General features: G+C 48.6%; 1 protein-coding gene across 6 annotated transcripts in view; it reads left to right on the top strand.

Annotated features, from left to right (window-relative positions):
* DZIP1L (DAZ interacting zinc finger protein 1 like) overlaps positions 1 to 24,010 on the top strand; it is a 42,728-nt gene extending 18,718 nt beyond the window's left edge. For 5 of the 6 annotated variants that reach the window (XM_040480273.1, XM_040480275.1, XM_040480277.1 and 2 more), the window contains 11 exons: positions 1,427 to 1,555; positions 6,771 to 6,833; positions 8,058 to 8,198; positions 10,488 to 10,518; positions 11,563 to 11,616; positions 11,965 to 12,098; positions 13,860 to 14,052; positions 17,341 to 17,557; positions 18,000 to 18,187; positions 21,603 to 21,742; positions 23,311 to 23,472. In XM_040480273.1, coding sequence (XP_040336207.1) covers positions 1,427 to 1,555; positions 6,771 to 6,833; positions 8,058 to 8,198; positions 10,488 to 10,518; positions 11,563 to 11,616; positions 11,965 to 12,098; positions 13,860 to 14,052; positions 17,341 to 17,557; positions 18,000 to 18,187; positions 21,603 to 21,742; positions 23,311 to 23,472 — 1,452 coding nt within the window. Of the gene's footprint in view, positions 1 to 1,426; positions 1,556 to 6,770; positions 6,834 to 8,057; positions 8,199 to 10,487; positions 10,519 to 11,562; positions 11,617 to 11,964; positions 12,099 to 13,859; positions 14,053 to 17,340; positions 17,558 to 17,999; positions 18,188 to 21,602; positions 21,743 to 23,310 lie in introns of all 6 variants that reach the window. The other variant, XM_040480274.1, reaches the window with a different exon arrangement.
* The last annotated feature ends 753 nt before the right edge of the window (positions 24,011 to 24,763 follow it).

Raw genomic sequence — 24,763 nt, 5'->3', positions numbered from 1 at the left:
ATTTTTTTTTCTAATTCTGGGGAGAAAAAGAGAAGATTTCGGTTAGAGTGAGTGTGAATAACACTGTAAGACAGTCTACCTCATAAAACAACAAAAGATTTCCCTTGCTGTCAGGAGGGCCAATGAGAGGGAAATACTTAAAAAAAATTTTTTTTTAATCTTTATTTATTTTTGAGAGTGAGACAGAGTGTGAGCAGGGGAGGAGCAGAGAGAGAGGGAGACACAGAATCCGAAGCAGGCTCCAGGCCCTGAGCTGTCAGCACAGAGCCTGATGTGGGGCTCGAACCCACGAACCGTGAGATAATGACCTGAGCTGAAGTCGGACGCTCAGCTGACTGAGCCACCCAGGAGCCCCATTGGGTAGAGGGAAATACTTTTTGAAGATGTTTCTCCTCAAAATTTACCCCCTGGTACAGAAGTCTATGAGCTTACTTTGGCTGAGTTACCTGACTGAAGAGAGATAAGATGTAGGGTAAATCCAGTGGCCAAAGGAGTACCCATTTGAATGGAAATCACCATGCCGGTTTGTCATATGCCGAGAGAGCCAGCTCTCTGGGCATCATAAATATTGGGGTGAAGGCAGAAATGACACACGAGAAGCCGAGGGTTGTGCATACACTTGATAAAGCATTTGACTCTATGAAAATACTCAAGGGGTTTAGAAATGGTTAACATTTGGACCGGATATTGCTTTAGCAATAGAGAAGAGTTAAAGATTAGCAAGAATGGTATCAGGTTAAACTCAGGGACTTGCAGTTCTTGAAAGCTTTAATGGGTCTTATGAGTTTTGTATATAATAATAGAGATGGAGATAATTTAATTTTGTGAATACAGCAGTGATATATTTAAAAATATAGCCTATCATAGGTGGAAAGGCCTCTTCTCTCGGATCCACTTTCCTGTGTCTTTTCCTTCAGATTACACGCAGCTAGCTGAGGAATCATTAGGTATGGGTGATACCACTCCAAGCCACACAAAGCCAGGTCTGGTTGGTGACAACCAGAATTTTTTTGTGGGAGGAGGGACAGGAGTCCTCAGGGAATGGTCCAGAGTACCTGAGACCCTCCCAAAGGCCATAGGAGTCTGATTCTCATCAGCCTATTTGAGACTGAAGAGGAAAGGGGAAGCTGTCTAGTGAGCTCCGGATTTTGAATGCAGCAGAATGTTAGTGCTATTGAAATTATGTTCTCAAATTCTGTTCTTCCACGGGAACTTGCTTTTCCTGTGTAAGCCCTGAGCTCTCAACCCTGGGGAAGGGGTCGGCAAACACACTTGTGGGTGTGTTTGCAGGCATGTAGATATCTGGTGAGGACAGCTTGGACTTTGTGGTTGGGTAAGGTGTGCCTTTTTGACATTGCTCAAGGTGTAAAAGGCAACATCAAGACTAGATCTTCATCTAAATAAAACTGTGTCCCGGCCTTTTCAGAAACTGCAGGCATTGCAGTCCCACAATATGATGGAGTCCAACCTCGGGTCACTACGGGACGAGGAGTCTGAGGAGCGACTCAGGCAGACTCAGGAACTCCGGGCCCTGAAGGAGATGATGGAAATGCAGGTGAGCTAACGTCTCATGCTTTTCCTCCACCGCCAGCCAGGTTGTCTTCCAACAAAGTTTCTTAGTTTCGCCCTATGGTGTTACGGAAGCTGAAAGACATCAAATTCTACATTTTCAGACCTTCTACCAATACATGGAATCATGGAATAGGATTCTTAGGCTTGGGGCTGGGGCTTGAGGTGGGGCTGGTGATACATATGGTACAGTATCAGGTTTGCTTGGGATCTTTCCAGAACACATACAGTTATGTCTCTTATTGGGTGCCTTTACTCTCATTTTGATTCCAACCCAGTTGGAAACAAATCTTCTGGATTTGAAGGTATTTGGGATGGATCTATGATGTGATGGTAAATATTTTTTTTTTTTTTTTAAATTTTTTTTCAACGTTTATTTATTTTTGGGACAGAGAGAGACAGAGCATGAACGGGGGAGGGGCAGAGAGAGAGGGAGACACAGAATCGGAAACAGGCTCCAGGCTCTGAGCCATCAGCCCAGAGCCCGACGCGGGGCTCGAACTCACGGACCGCGAGATCGTGACCTGGCTGAAGTCGGACGCTTAACCGACTGCGCCACCCAGGCGCCCCATGTGATGGTAAATATTTAACAACAGCTCTCTGCTTTGATAGGTAGCAGTTGACATTTTCCTTGGTGTAGAATTTCCCGCCATCTCTGATTTCGTGCTACCACCGTGAGGTCCCTGGGTGTGGCATTGGACAGGCTGGTGCACAGTCTGCTCTCATGAGCCGGCAGGAGGCGGCTCTGGCCACCCCTGGATGAATCGTGCAAGGATGCAGCGAGATAGGGTCTAAATCACTGATAATCCCACGGCAAGGAAGGGCAATGGGGATCGTTACTAAATCAGGTTGTGCTTCTGTTTCTGCTTCTCTAAGATTGTGAAGAAAGAGCTTAAAGTCTAACTAACAGCAGTAAAATATTTCTACTGCTTGATGTTTCCTTTCACAAGTTTCCCGGTAAGGGAAGCTAATTTTTTTCTATAACCTCTGTTCACATCCTTTTGCCTAATTTTCCTTCCCGGTTTGCGAGTTTGTATAACATATGGAAGTGAACCCAGCCCTCTGTTATTCTTATACTTATTTTTCCCATAACACTGGTCTTTCAATTTTCTTTATCGTGGTTCGGGTCATACAAAATTAATAATGTTTATGTGGTCAAAATGATCAAATCATCAATTTGTTTATGGCCACTCTGACGTTTAAAAAGAAAATATTTTTGTGTTTTCTTGTAGTGCTTTTATGGCCTTATTTATTCATTCATACATACCACTTTACTGAGATATGATTGGCATGTGAAGAGTTGTACATGCTTGATATATACAACTCAGTGAGTTTGGGGATAAGAACTCACCCTTGAAACCCTCACCACCATTAGGCCACAGTCATATCCATCACCTCCCAAAGTTTCCTTCCACTCTTTATTTTATTTTCTTTGTGTGTATGGCAGTAACCCTTAACATCAGATCTACTTTCTTAGCAAAGTATACAATACAATTGAGTAGATATTTATGATATGATATTAGAAATTTGCTTTAAAACAACCTAGTCTTGGGGGTGGGAGTAGATGGGGTATAAATAAGACAAGATTTGCCATAATTGCTAATCACTGAAGCTGGGTGGTGGTTTATGGGACTCCATTATTCTATATTCTCTATACTTTTGTTTATATGAGAAATCTCCGTAATAAACACTTTTCGAAAAAGATTATCCCAGCGTTTCTCACACACAGAGATATTCTTAGGAAATTGAAAACTGCTCTTTAGAGCTTTTAAAAATTTTCCTACAACTTAAAAGTTATATATACTCAAAAAAACCCAAAAAAACCCAAAAAACCAACCACACATTACACATACTCATAAAAATCTAAAGAAAGAACAAAAAGAGGCCAAAAGAGAAAAATTTATCCACAGTCCTGACATTCAAAAATATATTCAATTTTAACATTTTGGTGTCTTTCCAAGTATAAGTTTTAGTGATACATTGTGGTGATACTGTATATGAATCAGCAATTTTTTAGCATGCATGTTTAGGTTATAAGGTTTTTAATTCTACACACGCATACATTCAACAGATACCATGCATGTATTATGTACCAGGCATATATATCTTGCATAACGAACTTTGTACCCTTCGACCATAACTTCCTCATTTTCTCCCTGTTTTAACTTCTAGTGATCACCATTCTCTCTCTGTTTCTGTAAGTTTGACTATTTTGGATTCCACACGTAACTGAGATCATACAGTATTTGTCTTTCTTGCCTGACTTATTTCACTTAGCATGATACCTTCTAGGTTCACTCATGTTGATGCAGGATTTCCTTCTTTTTTAAGGATGAATAGTATTCCACTGTATGTATGTTCCACGTTTGCTTTATCCATTCATCTACCAATGGATTATTAGGTTTCCCTATTTTGGCTACTGTTCATAATGCTGCAGTGAACATGGGAGTGTATCTCTTTGAGATCCTGATTTCAGTTTTTTTGGATCAATATCAAGAAGTGGGATTGTTGGATTATATGGTAGTCCTATTTTTAATTTTTTTCTTTTAACAACAGGAAAAGCAATCAAGTTTATTAACAAGTATACCTCATGTACACCTGGAGATACCCCGGGGGAAATGAGTAACTCTATTTTTATTTTTTTGAGGCACTTCCAATCTGTTTTTCATAATAACTGTGTCAATATACATTCCCACCAACAGTGTATGAGGGTTCCCTTTTCTTCACATCCTCACCAACGCTTATCTTTTTTTTTTTTTTTTTTTAATAACAGCCATCTTGACAGGTGTGAGGTGATATCTCATTGTGGTTTTATTTACATTTCTCTGCTGATTAATGATGTTAGAGGCCTTTTGGGGGGAAATGTCTATTCGGGTCTTTTGTCCATTTAATTTTTTTCCCTGCTATTGAGTTAAATTCCTTGTATTTTGGATATTAACCCCTTATCAGATAATATGGTTTGCAAAATATTTTATCCCATTCTATAGGTTGTTCTCCTTTTGGGTAGAATGTTCTGTATATGTCTGTTTGGTCCATTTGGTCTGGCGTGCAGTTCAAGTCTAGTGTTCCCTTATTGATTTTCTGTCTGGATCTCTCCATTGTTGAAAGTGGGCTACTGAGGCCCAGTGCTCTTGCTGTACTGCCATTTTTCCCTTTGGTTGTATTAATATTCACTTTATATATTTAGGTGCTCTGACGTTGGATGCATATATATTTACATTGTTATATTCTGTTGATGAATGGACCCCTTTATCATTATGTGGTGATCTTCTTTGTCTCTTGTAACCTTTTTTTACTTAAAGTCTTTTTTGCCTGACAGCAGTGAAGCTACCCCTATTCTCTTGGTTACCATTTGTGTGAAATATCTTTTTCCATCCATTCAGTTGCAAGTGTGCCCTTAACGTAAGTCTCTTGTAGGCAGCACACAGCTGGATCTTATTTTTTTAGTCCATTCAGTCACTCTTTGTCTTTTGACTGGTGAATTTAATCCATTTAAATTTAAAGTAATTATTCATAAGTAAGGACTAACTATTGCCATTTTATTAATTGTTTTCAGATTTTTGTAGTTACTTTGTTCCTTTCCTCCTCTCTTGCTGCCATTCTTTTTTTTTTTTTTTTTTGAATTTTTTTTAACACTTATTTTTGAGACAGAGAGAGGCAGAGCACGAAGAGGCAGAGAGAGAGGGAGACACAGAATCTGAAGCAGGCTTCAGGCTCTGAACTGGCAGCACAGAGCTCGACGTGGGGCTCGAACTCACGAACTGCGAGATTGGGACCTGAGCCGAAGTCGGACACTCAACCCACTGAACCACCCAGAGGCCCCAGCTGCCATCCTTTTTGATTTGATGGTTTTATTTTGTAGTGGTATGCTCTGATTGCTTTATCTTTTGCATATCTGCTGTAGGTTTTTTGTGATTAGTATGAAACTTACATAAAACATCTTCTAGGACAGCGGTCTGTTTTAAGCTGATAACAACTTAATATCAATTGCATATAACTACTCTGTACATTTACTTCTCACTTACACCAGCTGGTGTCCAGTTGGATCTGTGGCTGGTTGTTGAGCTCTGTGTGCCAGCGCCACAAGCTGAGTCAGCTGTGCTCTTTCCCTCAGTTCTGAGAGGGGTGGGACAGAAGCGGACCTCCCGGGCAGCATCCTGCAAGGCTGAGGCAGTGGGTGCTCACTCTCTGTCCCCTTCCCCGTGGGAAAAATTGTGGGCTGAGGAGGTCTCCCTTGGCACTGAGCTGTGCCACCTTGAGGGAGAGCTGATGCAGGTAAAGTGAAACTTCTCTGGAATGCATCTATTCTCAGGTGTTTTTGCTCCATTGAGGTGCTGGAAGCTCTCAGCCGGGTTCGTGAGCTCCCATAAAGGAATTCTCGTCTGTGGAGGGTTTGAGAGCTGGAACTTTTTTTTTTTTTTTTTTTTTCAACGTTCATTCATTTCTGGGACAGAGAGAGACAGAGCATGAACGGGGGAGGGGCAGAGAGAGAGGGAGACACAGAATCGGAAACAGGCTCCAGGCTCTGAGCCATCAGCCCAGAGCCCGACACGGGGCTCGAACTCCCGGACCGCGAGATCGTGACCTGGCTGAAGTCGGACGCCTAACCGACTGCGCCACCCAGGCGCCCCGAGAGCTGGAACTTCTTATTGTACGGTCTTGCTGATGTAACTTCCATTTTTTAAGTTTAAATCTTTGACCCACCTAAAATTTATTTTGGTTTAAGATATGAAATAGAGATTCAAGTTCATTTTTTTTTTTTTCTAGGCAGTTTAACTACCTCTTGAACTCCATTTGTCAATAATCTTTCTCCAGACTAAGCTTCCATTCTTCTCCCCCATCTTTGTCTGGGCTTTCTTTCTTCTCACTACTCTGCCTAATTATGGGCCAGTACTTTTTAATTCCTGTTGCTTTATACTATATTTTATTTAATTAATTTATTTTTTAAAGTTTATTTATTTGAGAGAGAGTGAGCACGAGCAGGGTAGGGGCAGAGACAGAGGGAGAGAGAGAATCCCAAGCAGGCTCAGCACTGTCAGCATGGAGCCCGATGCAGGGCTCGAACCCACGAACCGTGAGATCATGACCTGAGCTGAAGTCAGATGCTTAACTAACTGAGCCACCCAGGTGCCCCCCGTACTGTATTTTAACATCTAAGGGTACTTTTGACAAAAGTTTTGACAAACTTTTATCTTTTCCAGAAAACAGAATGGAAGAGAAAAATGAAGGAACTGCAGGGAGAGCACGCAGCTCAGAAGCGAGAGGTAGCCCTCCTTGGGTGGTCTGGGGGAGCTTGGTTTCCTGTGACCTCCTCTCATCCTATGGCACCCCCGTCCTTCACCCCTACTCCTCTTGAACTGGTTGGCAGGTATTTTGTTGCTGACACAGTTCCTGGCGGCTGACTCCCCTCCATACAGAGAAGGCCTTGGTCCGTTGCTTAGACAGCAGCCTCCCAGGCCAGGAGGAGGGCCCCCTGGCCTTTTCTTCTGAACCCAACACCTGCTTTACACTGCGGTCCTCTCTGCAGGGACCCCTTCAGGCTCTGCGAGGAGGGTTGTGCCGATAACCTCTGATGAATTCCCTGGTCCTTTCATGTTTGGGCCCTTCTTTGAAACCCCACCCAGGAGAGAAGCAGGTGGCTGTGGACCTCAGCTGTAGTTCAGAGGGAGCCCAAATGGAAGGGCTCAGATACTGAGACCAGGGAACAGAGGGCAGCAGGCCTCAGGCCGAGAAAACAGCTTCTATGAAAATGCCCCTGAGAAGAAAGCAAATTGAGGAGGAAGCCAATTAACAAGAGCCCTATGTTCTGCTTGTAGAAAGCTCAGAAGTTAAAAGTCTCAGATCAGAGGCTGGCACGTGATAGACACCCCCAATTCCTGTAATTTCCATCTTGGTGGTTTTATTTTATTTAAGATGTTTTAAAATGGGCAATACACTTAAATTTATTCAAAAAAAGCAGAAGAAATATGTTAAGGTACCCTCAGTAAAGCGTGCTGAGATATATTAAGGTTCACTTCCTCCCCATCTCCATCTACCTGCCCCCAAAACCCACCCCACAGCTGACTTTTATTGCTTTCTAGTGTAGTTTTCTAAAGTTTCTTTATGCAAACGTAAGTAATATCATCTTCTCTCTGCTCTTACAACAGCATGTGACCATATTTCCTTCACCTTTTGTTTTTACCTAAAAACACAAGTTGAGGACTTTTGAATGGCCTCAGGTTATCTGACTGTGCTTCAGTGGGCAGTCACACTGGACGGAGAGCCTTTTTGCCCTGATCTTAGGGGTCTGAGTTCAATTCTTATTTTCCCTTGAGTGAAGCATGGACAGTAGTCAATCTTGTTAGAAAGCCACCTGTCCAGGTCTGGCAGCCCCCTCCCTTGCTTCAGGTGAAACTCCGGCCAGTGTTTGCCTACAGGTGCAGGCCCTGCAGATCCTGGGCAGCCATAGGTCCCTGCGGACATGTGACTGACTCTCCTGTGCCCACCAGCTGCAGGAGCAGAATGAGAGGCTCCAGGCCTCCCTGTCTCAGGATCAGAGGAAAGCAGCCGCCCAGGCCCAGCGCCAGATCAGTGCTCTCCGTGCCCAGCTCCAGGAACAAGCCAGGCTCATCACCTCCCAGGAAGAGATGGTAGGTCTGTCCCTCTTCCCAGCCAGGCCTCGGCACCCCTCGACCTCTGCGAGGATCTCCTTCCCTTCTCTGGGACTCACTACTGGCACTGGTCTCATTAGTCAGGCTCATTAAGGAGAGAGAAAGGTCCTCAGGCTTCAGGGGCACAGAATGGTGAGGATGCAGCCTGTCTTTTTCCAGGCCGAAGACGTGCCTGCTGTCCTTAGGGGCTGTGTTGCTGGGTTCACACTAACATCAGAGACCATCTAAGCACAGGCACCTGGTGGATACTTGGCTTAGTACTGCATTTAAACCTCACTCTTCAAGGCAGATATTGCTGCCTCCTCATCGTCACTTGACAGATGATGCAACCGGCTGGAGAAGTCAAGTGCCTGTCTTGCATCCACATTGGACACCCTGTAAGAGCCAGGGGAGGATTCAGCCCTGGCCAGGCAGTGGAATACACAGCCTATGTTCTTTTCACTGTGTCCACAGACATAATTTCCTACCCAATACCCTTTTGATAAGTGAACACCCTCTGGTGAGGTCGTCAGATAAACTGGTATGATGAGAAGTCACTTACTCACGAATGCCTCTCTCTTAAAACTGGCCCCAAGACTCTGCACCTGTTGCTCAGGCTCAGCTCCCCCTTCTGAGTTCCAGGTCAGCAGAGAAGTGTATCTGTCCTCAGAGGGGCCCCTCTGTGGCCTCAGGTCCTTGCCATGGTTCTGATACCACCCTCCACACAGATTCTCTAGACACAGCACTTCCTGTCACTGTCTAGTTCAGTCTTCTTGTTCCTGCACGCTGGCTATTTGTGCTCTTCTGTTTTCCCAGCCATATTTCAGCCAGGTGTCTAACCCCGTCCCTTGCTGCTTTTCTTTTTACTGCACAGCCCCTCCTCCCACCTCTGCAAACACTTAGCTTCACTGCTGTGGCCACCTCAGGACCAGTCTGGACATCTCTTCCTTCTGTTATCCAGAACTCTTGTTTGCAAACATTTCACGTAGGAGCTCATTGGTTAAACATGGATTTAGAATAGGTCAATAGGGGGTTATTTTTATTGTAAAAGAGGTGACAGTTGATGGCCTTGGTTTAGCAGCAAAATTATGCCATTGGAAATCCAGGCTGTTTTTCTTTTTACCATCTTCAGTGTGTTGACCTCTGTTCTCATGCTTGACTCTCACAGTTGCAAGATGGCTGCCGTAGCTCCAACCATCACAACCATATTCAATAGAAGAAGTGGATGAAAAGGCCCCTTTATAAGACTTTTGCTTATGTTTTATCAATCAAAGCTGTATTACATGGGCAACTACAGCTGCAAAGAAGGTTAGAAAGCAAGTAATTAGTTTTACAGTCTCTAGAATAGAGGTAGACAAGGGAGGAAACATTTGGAAATGGACATTGGATGTGTCATTCATTGGTAGATAATAAAAAACAACTCAAGCTTAAGCAGAAGAGGAAATTTGTCATCAGGGTAGACAGGGTGTCTCACAGAGTTCATGGCAGGAGAGCAGCTGAGTCTGGGAATAAACTGGAACCAGATACATGAATGTGGTCAGGGGTTTTCCTTTGCTGTGTACCTCTGTTCTGTATATCTGCTGCAATTTTTTTCTTTTGTTCTGAAGATCACCTTTCACTTCATATCTGTCCCATGTGGCAAAACAAACAAGCAAACAAGTAAACAAAACCCAAACCAAAACCAGTTGGCTGCCACTGGCTCTTGACTTCACATGTTATCAGTTCAGAGTTCTCCTCCCAAACCTAGACAGTCAGCTCTGTGGGGGGCGGGGGGGGGGTCACATACTCACAAGCAGCTGTCCATGTGCAGCTATGTGGAAGGAGGATGAAGAGGAGGGGGGCCGTGCAGACAGTTTAGTGACCGTCCACAGCACTCCTCCTTCCTCCCAGGGGGCACTCAGCTCAGATGCCCCCGTCGTGGGAGGGAGCCTACCTTGCCCTGGTTGTCCACCAATTGTACTGAAAGTATTGATTGTGTCCCTGTCCCCCTCAGCTTGCATGGGGCTCCTGCCCTTCAAATCACAGTCCCTCTCTGAAGGCGGGGGGGGGGGGCATTCCCACCAGGGGAAAAGGCAGCACGATGCCATGCTGGTTGCTGCCATCCAGCCTTGGTGCCACCCCCCTCCCCCCACTTATGGAGATGCTGTTGGGCAGTGTACTTTGAGCTCCTCGCTCCCAGGGGGAGGCACGGAAACAGTGGCTGTCCCTTCTTTATGGTGCTAGGCAGAGGCACTGCTCAGAGTAGAGTCCCCTGCTGGCTGTAACCTGCTCTCTTCCACATCTTTGTAGATCCAGACCATGTCTCTGAGGAAGGAGGAGGGTAAGCCTGCACGGGGTGTTTTGTCTTGTCCTCTTCTCTCTCCTGTTCCCCACCAGTCAATTTGGAGAATGAGGGTGGTGGTGGTGGTGGTGACAGCAGCTCAGGGGACATGTGCTGTCAGGCTCTTCGGCTGGGTGAGGGAGGGCAAGAAGATATTTTCTTCTGGGACATATAGGGCTCCAGCCTGTGGTGGTGGATTCTTACCTGGCCTGCTCTTCTCTGTAGGGTGGTGGAGACATGGGGAAGGGTGAGGATCCTGGGGGCAGTGATGGATGGAGCAGGGTTTGGGAAAAGGTTCTTTCTAACTCATCACGTCTGCGGTTTGGACCATCAACTTTTACCTTGCTCCCAGGGGGTAGCACGTTGTCCCCAAATCAGTGTGAATGTGGCCGGTTTAGGGAGTATGCTGTCTTCCTCTGCTGTGCTGTGTGCGGGAGTGCACGTGCTGGCCTCTAAAGGGAGACAGTAACCAGCAGGGCACTGCCCCTACCTGGACGGCCCTGGCCAGCCCCTTATGAAACCTGGCCCTTCCTGCTCCATCCCACTTCTTCTGTCCTACCTCTTCAGCCTCCCTTCTGCCTCTTCTTGCAAATCCACACGTCTCTTCCCATCCCCTGCCTCTAGGTCAGACGTTTCTTTCCCAGCTTTGCAAGCAGTTCAGAGAAGCACTGTCCCTGCAGCCCCAACCTTCCCGAGGGCTTCGCCGAGCACTTGAGATTCATGGTCTCATTACACTGTCCCCACAATTTAATGTGGGCTGGGCATTATCATCCTCATTTTCTAGATGAGGAGACTGAGGCTTGGCGAGGTTCCAGGACTCCCTGTGTTGTGCACAGCTGGTTGGGCAGGGCTGGACTGTGTGAATTCTGGTCTTTTTTGGCTCCCCGTGTCAGTGTTTGTGACCATGGCTCCATCCCGGGTAAAGAAACAACTGGAGGGCTTACCCCTTCTTGCTGACACTCATGTGGTGTCCCATGCTTTCCTCTGGGTCAGGGATAGGGTCCAGGGCATTGAGGCCACACTAACTGTTCCTGCTCTTCTCAGGGATCCACAAGGGCCCGAAGGCTATGGACACAGAGGAGGACTCTTCCGAGGAAGGTGAGGTCTTAGTTTCTTTCCCTGGTGTCTAATGCAGGACACAGAATTGTCCTCTTCATTGTTTAGTTTGTGTCTACTTCACTGTGTCTGGCTACTGAAGCTTGGGGGGGCGGGGAGGAGAAGTAGGGACAAGGAAATATGTATTTCTGAAGCCCTTGTGTGTGCCGGGCACGTTACACACAGGCACTAACATGCGATCTAAATGGTCCACCGATGGGTCAGCGACCTGCCCAGAGTCACAGAGCCGGCAGGTGTGTGGAGGCAGGATTTGGAATGGCATCTGACGCGTAGCCTGTCCCGTGTGCCTGTCTCACCTCCTCTCACCTTGGTCATTGTCTTGTGCTGCAGAGTTAGAGGACTCCGGAGACGGACAGCAGAAGGTGCTGGCAGCGCTGAGGCGAAACCCCACCCTGCTGATGCAGTTTAGGCCAATCCTGGAGGACACCTTGGAAGAGAAGCTGGAAAGCATGGGGATAAAGAGAGTAAGATCCCGGGCTACTGTTGTGAGGGCTGCTGTCTATCGTTTAGACACACGATGTTCTTAACCTGACAGATGCTTGATTGCTCTTTACAGTGTAGGCTTATTCGTCTTATTTGTTCCAACTGGGGTGCCTTTCATACCCAGGAACATGAGCCCACACAGCTTCCCCTCACCGCACGGCAGCAATGTGGTCTCTCTTCTCTGTTTCCAGTGGTTTCTTGGGGTGTCGCCCTGCATCCTGACCTTTCTGTGCTCTCCACTCATCTGTGTCTATTTCTGACAGAGGGAATTTAATTGGTTCAGTCTGCCTTCTGAAAGGGTCCCTTGGGTGAAGGGTCCATCATCAGTGGCACACGTGGCCACAGCACTCAGCAAGTGGCTGTGGGTGAGGCAGGCAGTGAAAGCTATGTCTGGGACCCTCATGCCCGTGTTTAACCAGAGCATGCATTTTATCATTAAAGGCATCGATGACATATTTTATTAAATAAAAACACTAACCTTTGAGTGTTTTCAACTACTGTTCCATCTAACTTTGGCCCTATGATCAGATTTGATTAAAACATTTCTTTCTGGGGCGCCTGGGTGGCTCAGTCGGTTAAGCGCCCGACTTCGGCTCAGGTCATGATCTCACGGTTCATGGGTTCGAGCCCCGCGTTGGACTCTGTGCTGACAGCTCAGAGCCTGGAGCCTGTTTCAGATTCTGTGTCTCCTTCTCTTTCTGCCCCTCCCTGCTTGCACTCTGTCTCCCTCTGTCTCAAAAATAAACAAACATTTAAAAAAATTTTTTAAAAACCCATTTATTTCTTTTTTTAAACTTTTTTTAAATGTTTACTTTTGAGAGAGAGAGAGAGAGAGAGTACAAGCAGGGGAAAGAGAGAGAAAGACATGGAATCCAAAGCAGGCTCTAGGCTCTGAGCTGTCAGCACAGAGCCCGATGTGGCGCTCGAACTCACGAACTGTGAGATCATGACCTGAACCGAAGTCAGATTCTTAACTGACTGAGCCACCCAGGTGCCCCCTAAAACATTTCTTTCTAACCTTGAATGAATCCTTATGGGCTCTGGGTGGATGTCAAAAGCCCAAGCAACTTCCAGTAGGTCTTGGAAGAAAAATGTTTATTCATTTTTAAGAGAGAGAATGAGAGAGAGAGAGAGACAGAGAGAGAGAGAGAGAGAGAGAGAGAGAGAGAGAATGAGCGGGGGAGGGGCAGACAGAGAGGGAGACACAGAATCTGAAGCAGGCTCTGGGCTCTAACCTATCAGCACAGAGCCTGATGCAGGGCTTGAACCCACGAACCATGAGATCCTGACCTGAGCCGAAGTCAGATGCTTAACCGACTGAGCCACCAGGCGTCCCTGCAGTTCATTTTTCACACATTGTTAGGCACAGAGGACAACCCGTCTGGCATGATGGTTATGAGGTACAAATGAGGTACAAAAGGAGCAAGTTCTGGTCTCTGTCCTCACATGAGTGGGGTGGCGGAAGGGCATGTCCCACCTGAGCCCCAGAAGCTGTGATGTTGATGGAGTTGTGCGTAGCCCCATTGCATCGTCTTGCCATGCACATTTTGATGCAGCTCCCAGACCCTAAACCATTACACTTCCTGCATCGTGTGCAACTGCTGCCCACCCTGCTCTGACGCTCACCCCATCCTCTTCCAGAAAGCACTGGGTGCTGAGCACAGTGACTCCCAGGCCAGCAGCAGGTGCGAGAGGCTTAGGGGAACTTCTGTCTCCAACGGGGGAACTTCTGTCTCTTCTAGGATGCAAAGGGAATCCCCTTTCAAACTCGCAGACACCTCAAGTCCCTCCTGAGAGCCCACCGGGAGCAGAAGGCACGGAGGTTTTCTGAATTTCTGAGTCTGAGGGAAAAGCTTGTCAAGGAAGCCACCAGTAGAGTGAAGCAGAGACAGAGACACATGGCCCCGGCCTCCCAGTTGGACAGCGGGGCTCCAGGTGAGCTGGTCAGAGGGCTTGCTTGGGGGCTGGGGCTGAGAGGGTCCAGGCTTGTTTGCACACGAGGAGGGTGTACTTTCTGCCTCCAGCAGGGCATTGCTTGAAAGAGCGAGATGACAGCGTCTTTGCAGGTGACTGAGTCCAAAAGTCTTCTTTTGGGAGAAACAGGGTCAAGGAGTGGGCCCCAGGGTCACCCAGGGAAGCTGGAGGAGAGCTGGCGTTAGAGCCTGTGGTTAGCCCTGAGCTTGCTGCCCCTACTTTGCAGGTTTACTTGCTTTGACCGCAAGTTGAACTTCGCTCCAACAGAGAGGAACACAGTTTCTGGCCCTGAAGCCAGGGATGTCAGTGCTGGGAGAGGGCCCAAGGCCTGAGAGCACTGGGGCTGCAGGCAGGGGCAAAAGGGATCAAATGCAGTCTGCTCCGGAGCTGTGGGAGGCTGGGCGACCTCTGCCTACTGACACACCCTCAGAGCTCAGACTTGGTTCCCTGGGCCGGGTCACAGCCACTGCTTCGCCCCTGGGGGTTGTGACAAGGAAAGGCCGGGGCGGGTGGGGGGGCGGGTTCTTGGGGAGGATTCAAGTGTGTGAGTGGTGGCCCTCCAGTCTCTGTCCTCGGGGAACTGAGGAAGCAAGGTAACTTGTGTTCCTAGGTTTGAGAGCCCCCTGTTTCTAGAGGATTTCCAGATCCACCGAGCTGCTGAAATTAGGGGCCCGGGGGAGGGCTTCAGGGGGTCTGAGGCTGTTTGTGCAGTGTGGTGCTGCAGCTCCTTTTCCTCATGAGTATATTCCAGGGAGCTATTGATTCTCTTATCGCCTTGTGTCCAGGCAGACCCAGCCTGAACTCGTCATCCTAACGAATTTCCCAGAGTGTGGACCACATTCTCTGGGGATGTGAGAGATGATTTTAGTTGGTACGTGGACCAATAATTCTAGAATTTACTAAGGCCGATCCGTGCCAAGCACAAATCCTCTGCTGGGAAACCGGCCCAGACTTGGTGATGATGGGGCCAAGCACAGGGGTGGTGGGTGCGCGGCAGAGAGAGGGGACCGGGAGGCACGGCAGAAGAAGGAAAGCATCCTCTGAGGACAGGCTTCCAGAAGAGGAAAGGTATCTTGCTCCTCCAGGCACCCCCTCCCCTCCAGCCCTTGCTCCTGTGGTCAGAAAACCGGAGTGAGAACCACCCCCTTGCCTGTCTCCCCTTCCCTGGTCCTGGGGCCCTGCCGTCTCCAGGGTATGTCACAGAGGTGTGACGTGAGCACTGTGTTTCCACAGCATTTTGCAGACCTCTCTTTCCAGCTGGACGCCCACGTGCTCGTTTTCTAGGTCCCACGAGTGCTGCATGAATGCTCACCTCTGATCTCCACTTAGATTGTGCCTCTTTTGTTTTGGGGCAGAGCTGTGGGATGTAGCAAGGCTGTGAGTGGCAAGAGCCCTGGATTTGGGGTGGCTGATGACCTGGGTTTGCAGGTACCACTGACTTGCGTGGAGCTGTGGGCCCTGAGTCCCTGGATGTCTTGCAGCCCCGGTAAAGTAGGGAAAACGACACTCTCCTAAGGCATCTGGGGCCAGGTGGGTGCTGTGGGTAAAGTGCTTAGCTTGGTGTCTGTGTGCAGTAACTGTAGCTATTCTTGTTACTTTCCGTCAGCGAGTCTGTCTGCTTTCCCCTTCTCTCCAGTCTGTTCTTAGAAGGTCCACTTCTGTGTAAGTGCATTCTCTGAGAGTGGTGTATTTCCAGTGTTTTTGATCTTGAACTGCAGTAAGAAACAGTTTACCTGTGACAGTCCACACACGTAAGAGTTTTGTGGGAAAGTACTCTGACGCTCTGTGATGCCCTTCTCTTACCTTTCCATAAAAAAAAAAAAAATTGCTGATCCTGGATACCCCGCTGGGGAATTCAGAAAAGGGAGGGGCTGGGTCTGAGTGCTTACCTTTATTTTTTTTATTATTTATTTATTTTTAAAAATATTTATATTTATATTTTTTATTTTTATTTATTTTTTCAGTATATGAAATTTATTGTCCAATTGGTTTCCATACAACACCCAGTGCTCATCCCAAAAGGTGCCCTCCTCAACACCCATCACTCACCCTCCCCTCCCTCCCTCCCCCCATCGGCCCTCAGTTTGTTCTCAGTTTTTAAGAGTCTCTTATGCTTTGGCTCTCTCCCACTCTAACCTCTTTTTTTTTTTTTCCTTCCCCTTCCCCATGGGTTTCTGTTAAGTTTCTCAGGATCCACATAAGAGTGAAAACATATGGTATCTGTCTTTCTCTGTATGGCTTATTTCACTTAGCATCACACTCTCCACTTCCATCCATGTTGCTACAAAGGGCCATATTTCATTCTTTCCCATTGCCACGTAGTACTCCATTGTGTATATAAACCCAGTTCATGGACATTTAGGCTCTTTCCATAATTTGGCTATTGTTGAGACTGCTGCTATAAACATTGGGGTACAAGTGCCCCTGTGCATCAGTGCTCCTGTATCCCTTGGGTAAATTCCTAGCAGTGCCATTGCTGGGTCATAGGGTAGGTCTATTTTTAATTTTCTGAGGAACCTGAGTGCTTGCCTTTAAAGGACTGAGTTCCGGGAGGATTCAGTGGGTCTGGGTGGCCCATGTGGTCCTGTTGCGACCTCTGGTGGCAGCAGGGTCTCCCTGCAATGTTGTCTGCACTCCAGCGGCTGCAGCCTGGGTGGGTAGAGAGGATGGGTGCTCTTGGCGAGGTCAGCCCCTAGCACTACACGGGGAGGGTTAAGCTGCTGACAAGCTGGGCCCGTCTTCATTTTTTTGGTTAAGTTTCTTTATTTGTTTTGAGACAGAGAAAGAGAGTGCGAGAGCAGGGGAGGGGCAGAGAGAGAGAGGAGAGAGTGAGAATCCCAAGCAGGCTCTGCACTGCCAGCACTGAGCCCCATGTGGGGCTTGAACCCACGAACCATTAGATCATGACCTGACCAAAGTTGGATGCTCAACTCACTGAGCCACCCAGGTGTCCCACGGGCCCCACTTCAGACCTGCCGACTCCTGTGGGACTCCTGGAATGATGGCATGACCCTGGAAGACCAGCCGCTCTCCTGGTCTGTGCTAGAACTGTGGGTCCCAGCCCTGAGTCTGGCCAGCAGCAGGACTCCTGCGGTGGGGGCGGTGGTCATATTTGCGCTGGTTATCATAGTACGCTGCGACAGACTGACTTGTCCATTTGTAGTGTGCTGGAGCCTGTCTCTACGTCCTCTTCGGGCTTGAAGCTCCAGATGCTCATGCCTTGGAACTTATTCCCATCTGTGTTTCTAGTCAAAAGCCAGCAGAACCCACTGGCCATCAAAGAGGCCCAGCCAAAGTCCAGGACGCTGCATGTGGCATTGCCATCTAAGCCAGCAGAGCCGCCCACGACAACTCTTCAGAGCCCCAGCAGCCACGGTCCTGGCCTGGCTCCCGTGCCCACCCCTACTCCGCGCCCCAGAGCACGTGGACCCTCCGGCACCTCTGCTTCCTCAGGGCCCGGGCCGAGGTGAGCCCCGGACTCCGCACTCCCCCTGGGTCTTGGCAGTGGCTCCCAGCCTCAGGCAGCCCTGATCTGGGCTTCCCGCAGGCTTCTGCAGACAGGTGAGGGGCAGAGACAGAAGTGAACAGGAGAAGCCTCAGTTGGGGTCCATCCCGAGACCTCACGAAGAGACTGGGGTCCTTTGCTCCTGGCCAGGACAAACCCACCCCTACCTTCCCCATCTCTTCCTTAAAAGCCTTAGTTGCCACGCCGGAAAGGCTGGGTCCTCATCTTCTAACAAAGTTGCTGGTGTGGCTGCTATGCTCCAGAGTGACTCCTGGCTATCATCTGGGCCCAAGGAAGGAGCAGGGCTGACTTGGGGCAAATCAGACACGCTTGCAAGTGGTGAGGTTTGGCTTCCAAAGCTTTTCTGGCCCACGTAGTCCTCATTTCTTCTTGTCCATAACAGTACACCCCCATTCAGTTCTGAAGAGGACTCAGAGGGAAATTCCGCGCAGCGGACATCTCTCCAGCCCCCACGAGGTCCTTCCAGGATGGGGCCCCGGCCAGAGGACAACTGGGACTGGTCTGACACAGAGACGTCGGAGGGGAGTGCCCAGCCCCCTGAAAAAGGCTCAGGTGGGCTGGCTTCCTCAGGTGAGTGATCTGGGACCACTGAGGTAGCCCTTCTCCAGCCCAGATTTCTCTAGTCCTGGAAACACTCTTTTTCTTTGGGTTCTCTGATTTGGCAACTCATTGTGACTTGGAGAGAATGACTGTCCCTCCCATCAGGTATTTTCCTGTGGTCGCAGAGACAGTAGAAGAAGGATAGAATCTGAGTGAGTTTTATTTTGCCCCTTGTTTTGTCGTTGAATTGCCTAACTGGTGGAGTTGGAGGAGCTCACTCCTTTTGTCCTCCACATCCTTACCGTTAGAGAATGAACATGGTGGCCAGACAAATGGAGATTAAAGTGTTGTTCTATTACTGGAGATAGTGCCTAGTAATGCTAAGGCATAGGCTTCCTCTCAGAGCCTGATTGGCTCCTGAGGCCAATGTGGGGACCCCCTCCAGCCTCCCCAACCCAGATTCTCACTCTACTTGTGGCTATATGGGGTGGGGTCAGCAAAACCGCAGAGAGGGCTGAAGTATGCCGCTGTGGGGACAGTCCAGCTGGCCTCCAAACGCAGTCACAGGTGCAGGGAGCATATCAGAAAAAGAAAGATGGCACAGGGGATGTTGCAGTCCCTCTGCTTGGCTACTCCAGTGGATAGGAGAGGTAAGAAAGTGTGGGGGGCGCTGAGAGGGTGTCCATGCTCTGCTTGCCCAACCAGGTAGAGGAGGAATGCCTTCATACCACGCATGAGGTGACGTGTGCCACACACATTGTCACTGATGTCCAAACTAAGTCTCTGACACCTTATGTTACTTGTTCAAGGTCGCAGAACTAATAACGTGAAAAACAGATTCTGTATTATGTTTTTGAAGTTAATGTGTTGGTGGCATTCTTTTATGCTTCTTGAGTTCATTAGTACCAGATCAAGGGGTTGTGGTTACCCAGTCAACTATCACTGCAGTAAAAGTAGCCTCCAGGGCAAACCTAGGTTACAATGAACATTTTGAGAGATATAGTTGGTTGTAACACATGCAGTCTCACACAAAGAAAGTTTTTGTAACAAAAGATTAATGAAAAGTGTGGTTTTCCAGCTAACCTTAAGATGGAGGGTGACAGCTTCAGAAGGTCACAGTGAACCTTCACAGCAGGCTGACTCATTGCCACCAATGGTCTTAGGGACATAGTGGCATTTTTACAGGAAAGTTCTTTGCCCTTTTCAGCAAAGAGATTTAGCAATTTCACTTGATGAAAAGACATCATAGAAATTTGAGTTAAATGTTATGATTAACTGGAATGAATATATCGATTAAACTTGTCACTTTCTTTAAGATTTTTAAAAAATATTTATTTATTTTTGAGAGAGAGAGAGAGAGAGAGAGAGAGAGAGAGAGAGACAGAGTGTGAGCAGGGGAGGGGCAGAGAGAGAGGGAGACACAGAATCTGAAGCAGACTCCAGGCTCTGAGCTGTCAGCACAGAGCCCGACATGGGGCTTGAACTCACGAACCGTGAGATCATGACCTGAGCCGAAGTCAATTGCTTTAACTGACTGAGCCACCCGGGTGTCCCTAAACCTGTCACTTTCTATCTAACAGTGTACTACAATAACTAATTGAGCATTTTTCTTCTGAAACAACTAAGTCAACTCCCATTCTTTCAAGATTTTCTTTTATTTTTTTCTTTTTATGTTTTTTAAATTTATTTTTGAGAGAGAGAGAGAGAGGGAGAGAGAGAGAGAGAGAGAGACAGAGGATCCGAAGTGGGCTTTGCATTGACAGCAACGAGCCCAATGTGGGGTTTGAACTCATGAATCGTGAGATCATGATCTGATCCAAAGTCGGATGCTCAACTGACTGAGCCACCAGGCACCCCTCTTTTAAGATTTTCTTATAAAACTGTTAATGGATAGGCCTGCAGCTTCTGGCTTCAGTTGAATTTTCTTTTTCTTAATTTTTTTTAATGTTTATTCATTTTTGGGAGAGAGAGAGAGAGAGAGACAGAGACAGAGACAGAGACAGAGTGTGAGCAGGTGAGGGGCAGAGAGAGGGAGACACAGAATCCCGGAGCAGGCTCCAGGTTCTGAGCTGTCGGCACAGACCGTGATGTGGGGCTCGAACTTGTGAACCACGAGATCATGACCTGAGCCAAAGTCGGATGTTTAACTGACTGAGCCACCCAGGCACCCCTTCAGGTGCATTTTCTAGCCAAGGCTTAAAGAACGTGGAAATGAAGAGTTTTGTCTTTTCAAAGTCATCAAGTGGAAACTTTGGAATATAAACCCATATCTGAACAACCTGTAAATTCCATGCTCTTAATGGATTCTGCAGAACTTTATCTTGTCCATAGCATATTCCAAGCCTGCCAGTCCATCAGAATCCACCAGAAGTAAATCTTTGGAGAAGTACCGATGGCCACCAGGTGGGGCAATAAGATGGAAAGGTGTTAGAAGTGGGAGTCAGGAGTCCTCTGATAGTTTGGGTGCTGTCACTTGTTACCCGCTTGTGTGAGGGGTTTTGGTTTCTTTTCTATAAAATGAGGTATCAAGACAAGACAATGAGAAGTGAGGAACACAGTGCCTGGTACATAGTGGCCCTTAACAAACATTTCTTGAGGGGCCCCTGGGTGGCTCAGTCTGTTAAGCGTCCAGCTTCAGCTCAGGTCATGATCTCACCACTTGTGGATTCGAGCCCCGCATTGGTCTCTGTCCTGATGACAGCTCAGAACCTGGAGTCTGCTTTGGATTTTGTGTCTCTCTGTCTCTGCCCCTCCCCTGCTTTTGTTCCATCTCTTTTTCTCTCTCTCAAACATAAATAAACATAAAAGAATTTAGAAAACAAACATTTCTCCAATGAGTCATTGAACCAAGGGCTGTTGGAGCCCCAGACGGCTGCTCAGAGCCTCAGACGTTTGAATCCTACAAGGCCATGGTTAGCTCCCTGCTTCCTGGCCATTCTTGAGATCTGGCCATCCGTCATGGTTTACCATGTCACCAGGAGTCTGTTGATAGTCTTTCTGCCTTGCTTAGCCCTCCTTCCTGCATGGAGTTTGCAGAAAGCCTGTCGGCCCTCAGTCCTTCTGTGATGATTTATTTTTATGGTATTTCTTCTCATCTCAGTGCAGATGTTGAAGGAGGCTGTGTCTGCACGTTAGTCTTGCTTTTCATGTACCAAGTGAGCAGAGGTTCTGCCTCTGCCTCCCATTTGGAGAGAAGAACAGCTTTCTAAGCCTCTGTCTGCAGCCATGTTGTTAAGTGCCGTTATATTATTAGGGTGGTCAAAGCCTTCTTTTTCTGGCACCCATTGGCCTGGGCCTTCTCTCTTTCGCCCCTCTTCTTTGTGGTTACCCTTTCTTCTTCCTCCTGACCCTTCTCTACACTCCCTCTGTCCACTCCAGAGCCTGGTCATGACCTACAAGGATGAGGCATTCATTCTCTGGAGTTCTCCCTCTGGTTGCCTTCCAGGAACCCTGGTGCAGTCGCTGGTCAAAAACCTTGAGAAACAGCTGGAGGCTCCAGTGAAGAAGCCTGCTGGAGGGGTCAATCTGTTCTTAATGCCCAGCGCCGGCCCACAGAAGGCTGCCGTGCCAGGAAGGAAGCCCCAGGTAGGGTGCAGGACTCTTGGAGGTTGCCCTGCCATTTCCCACAGAGCCAGCTCTGAGTTTGGGGGCCTGGGGTGGGGTCTAGTGAGTGTCAGCCTTGGCCCTAGTGGGACATCACAGGTGACCTCACTGTCTCCTCTGCCCCTGCCCAGGTGGAGGGGTGGACCCTTTCAAATGCTTTTTTTTTTTGTATCTCTGTTGACATTAAAAAGCCTTTTGGTCCATTATACAAGCAACTGCTTGTATAGGTCGCTTCTCCTGGTCACTCACGCTCCCATTTCCTGCCTCTGACACAGCCTGGACCTGACTCTGTGCCCAGCGGCTGGTGGTAGCTGTTCTCCTGGCTCTGGTTCACCCCACCACGGGCTTCAGCCCCTTTTTCCCTCAGCCGAGGCCCCCAACACCAGGCTGAGTGCGGAGCAGACTTCTCCTCAAGGGCAGGCATTGGAGCGGGCGACAACATATAATGGGAATCTTTAGATATTTCATTCTCAATATTCCAGGCCATTCCTCGTCACTAAGAATGCCTTGGTGGCCTTGCCTCTCTGAGGCTCTAGCTGCTGTCAGACTTAGAGCTCAGATGCTCAGACTCCCCAGCATGACCGTTCAGACGCCCTCCTCATTGCTTCCGGTCAGGGAGTAACTCCCATGTGCCTGTTACTTTCTGGGGCAGAAACATTTAGAGCTCTCGCTACTTCACATTCCTGTATCACCTTTTTCAGTCAAAAAGGTGCCTCCTGGGATGACCAGAGCTATTGCCCTAACGGTCTGAAGTAGTGGGCAATCACTTTGTCAGGAGACCATGTTCTCATTACATAATGTGCTTGGTTTATTATGCAGCCCATGTGCATTGGTGAGTATCTAGTCCAGGTGATTAAAATAAATTTGCCCCTTTTCCCCTGGGGAAAGAGGGTCACTATCCAACAGCAGGCTTAGCCTGCTGCCCTGGGCCCGGGGTGGTTCTGATTGCTTGGCTTTACATTCTGGGAGAAAATGCACAGGATGTTCCTATCAAAACCCAGGTAGCCCTCAGTGCCAGGGGGTGGGGCACTGAGAGCTCTGAGGGGTGACTGTGGCTCAGGGGTACCCCCGGGCTCTTGCGTGGGCTGCAGCCCAGACCCTTTCCAGGCTGACGGTTCCTGGTCCCCAAGAGCTATCCTCCTGCTCCTTTGGTCAGGGTATTAACCAGCCCCGCAGAAGCCATCTGCGGGCAGGTGGGGAGGGACTTTAGCCCCTGCTGCATTCAGGAAAGTCAAGGCTCTGGGCGTTCAGCTCCATCTCTGTGGGGGATTGAAAAATCTAGACAACGTTTAAATAAGAGCAGCCTGATTTGCTGTAAGCCTTTCCAAGGGGCTTGCCTTGGTTTGGCCAGTGGAACTTCAGGAGCGTTTGAAATCACTCTGACCCCAGGTCTCTGAAGCAGGTTTTCAGACAGGGAAACATGAAAAAGCAGGAGGAGGAATGTCTCCCAACTGCTTCTTCCAAACCTGCATTTTGTCCCTGTGTCTGTCCAGCATTTTCATCCTCCCTTGTCAGAATGCATTTTCTTCTCCCCGCTTACTTCCCTGCAGCTTTCAGATGATGAGACTGACTTGGAGATCTCTTCCTTGGAAGATCTCCCCCAGGACCTGGGCCAGAGAGAAGAACTGAAGCCCCCGTCTCGCTCAAAGCCGCCGGAGAAGTTTGGCACCAGCCCTTGGAGCCCTGGCCGACCCAGGGTCCCTGGCTGGTGATCTCACCCCAGAACCTGGCTGGGGCCCGCCCGGGGGGCCCCCCGCCCCCCCCCCCCCCCCCAACACAAGAGGCTACTAGGCCACTCTTGTCTTCACCAGTAACTGAGAGGTCTTCTCTGGAAGAGAAGGTCTCTCTGGAGATAAACAGAGCAGAAGGGGGATATAATTTCTCCTCTCTTGCCTGTGAGGAGGGGTCCTGTTTCAGAGCTCCAGGGGCACCTGGCTGGGTGCTCCCAGTCCTATGGTTTGAGAAAGGGTTATAATGAGCCCTTTCCTCCCCCCCACCTCCATGTTCACTCCAGACTGAAGGAGCCACTTGATCTTTGTGACGTATTGTCAGTCTGTGGGAATGCTGTGGAGAGGAGCCTTACTTGGTGTCCTTCTAGGGACACATATGTCTCAGTCAGTCATTCAGTGATTGATCCAAAGTCATTTACTGAGTGGTTGCTCTGGGCCAGGTCCTCCAGGCTCTCCCTACCTTGCTGGGGTGCTGGCAGAGGTGAGTGGGGCAGAAGTACTGGGTAGTAGTCTAGTGACAGAGATTAGGGTGTCATGGGAGCATAGTGAGGGCCACCCAGTGCAGGCTTGGGAGATCTTGGAGAGACTCCCAGAGCTGAAGTCTGGCTGTGCTTGTTTATGGGTGGGAGACAGGGAGGGAGAGCGGGCCGCCTGGCTGGGGCCTCATGCCCAAAGGACCACAGATTTAATCTTGGACGTTGTTTCTAAAATTAGGTTATATATGTAACCACTGTTTGTTTGTTTTTTATGTAAAAGGTGTTAATTTATCATATGGAAACATTTAAATATAACACAATGGTTATAACTTGCTTGCGTTCATTATTTTTGGAGCTTCAGCAGGGGCACAGGGGGGCGAAGGCACCTGCACCTGTGTTGTGGCAGGTGAGGTCCATTGGGATGTGGTTGCCAACGTGGGGTAAGGAGAGCCAGAGCTTTGCTGGGCTGAAGTGGGAGGAAGCAGGATTGGCAGGGAGAGCCCTCCGAAAGCAATGCAGGTCCCATCACCGTGAGAGCAGAGGGAGCAGGAGGCAGGAGCAGGCGGGGAGTGGGGGGGGGGGGGGCCCAGACTGCCGCTTGGGGCTGACATCTCCACCAACCCATTGGGAGCTGCTGAGCAGGGAGTCCCTGTTGGGCAGAAACGGCCAGGCCCTGGAGTCTGCACCCTCTCGGCCTACTTCATTGCTCGTAGTTGAACAGCAGTGTTTTGCCTGAAGGGAGACCCATACCTGTACCTCGCCGATAGAGGACTCCAAGTTCATCCGCCCACCTAGCA

This window comes from Herpailurus yagouaroundi, unplaced genomic scaffold (assembly GCF_014898765.1).
Source record: "Herpailurus yagouaroundi ecotype Mexico unplaced genomic scaffold, PumYag 159, whole genome shotgun sequence".
In the NCBI taxonomy this organism is placed as follows: Eukaryota; Metazoa; Chordata; class Mammalia; order Carnivora; family Felidae; genus Herpailurus; species Herpailurus yagouaroundi.
Note: the sequence above shows the minus strand (reverse complement) of the source record. Positions and strands in the feature narration are given on the sequence as shown.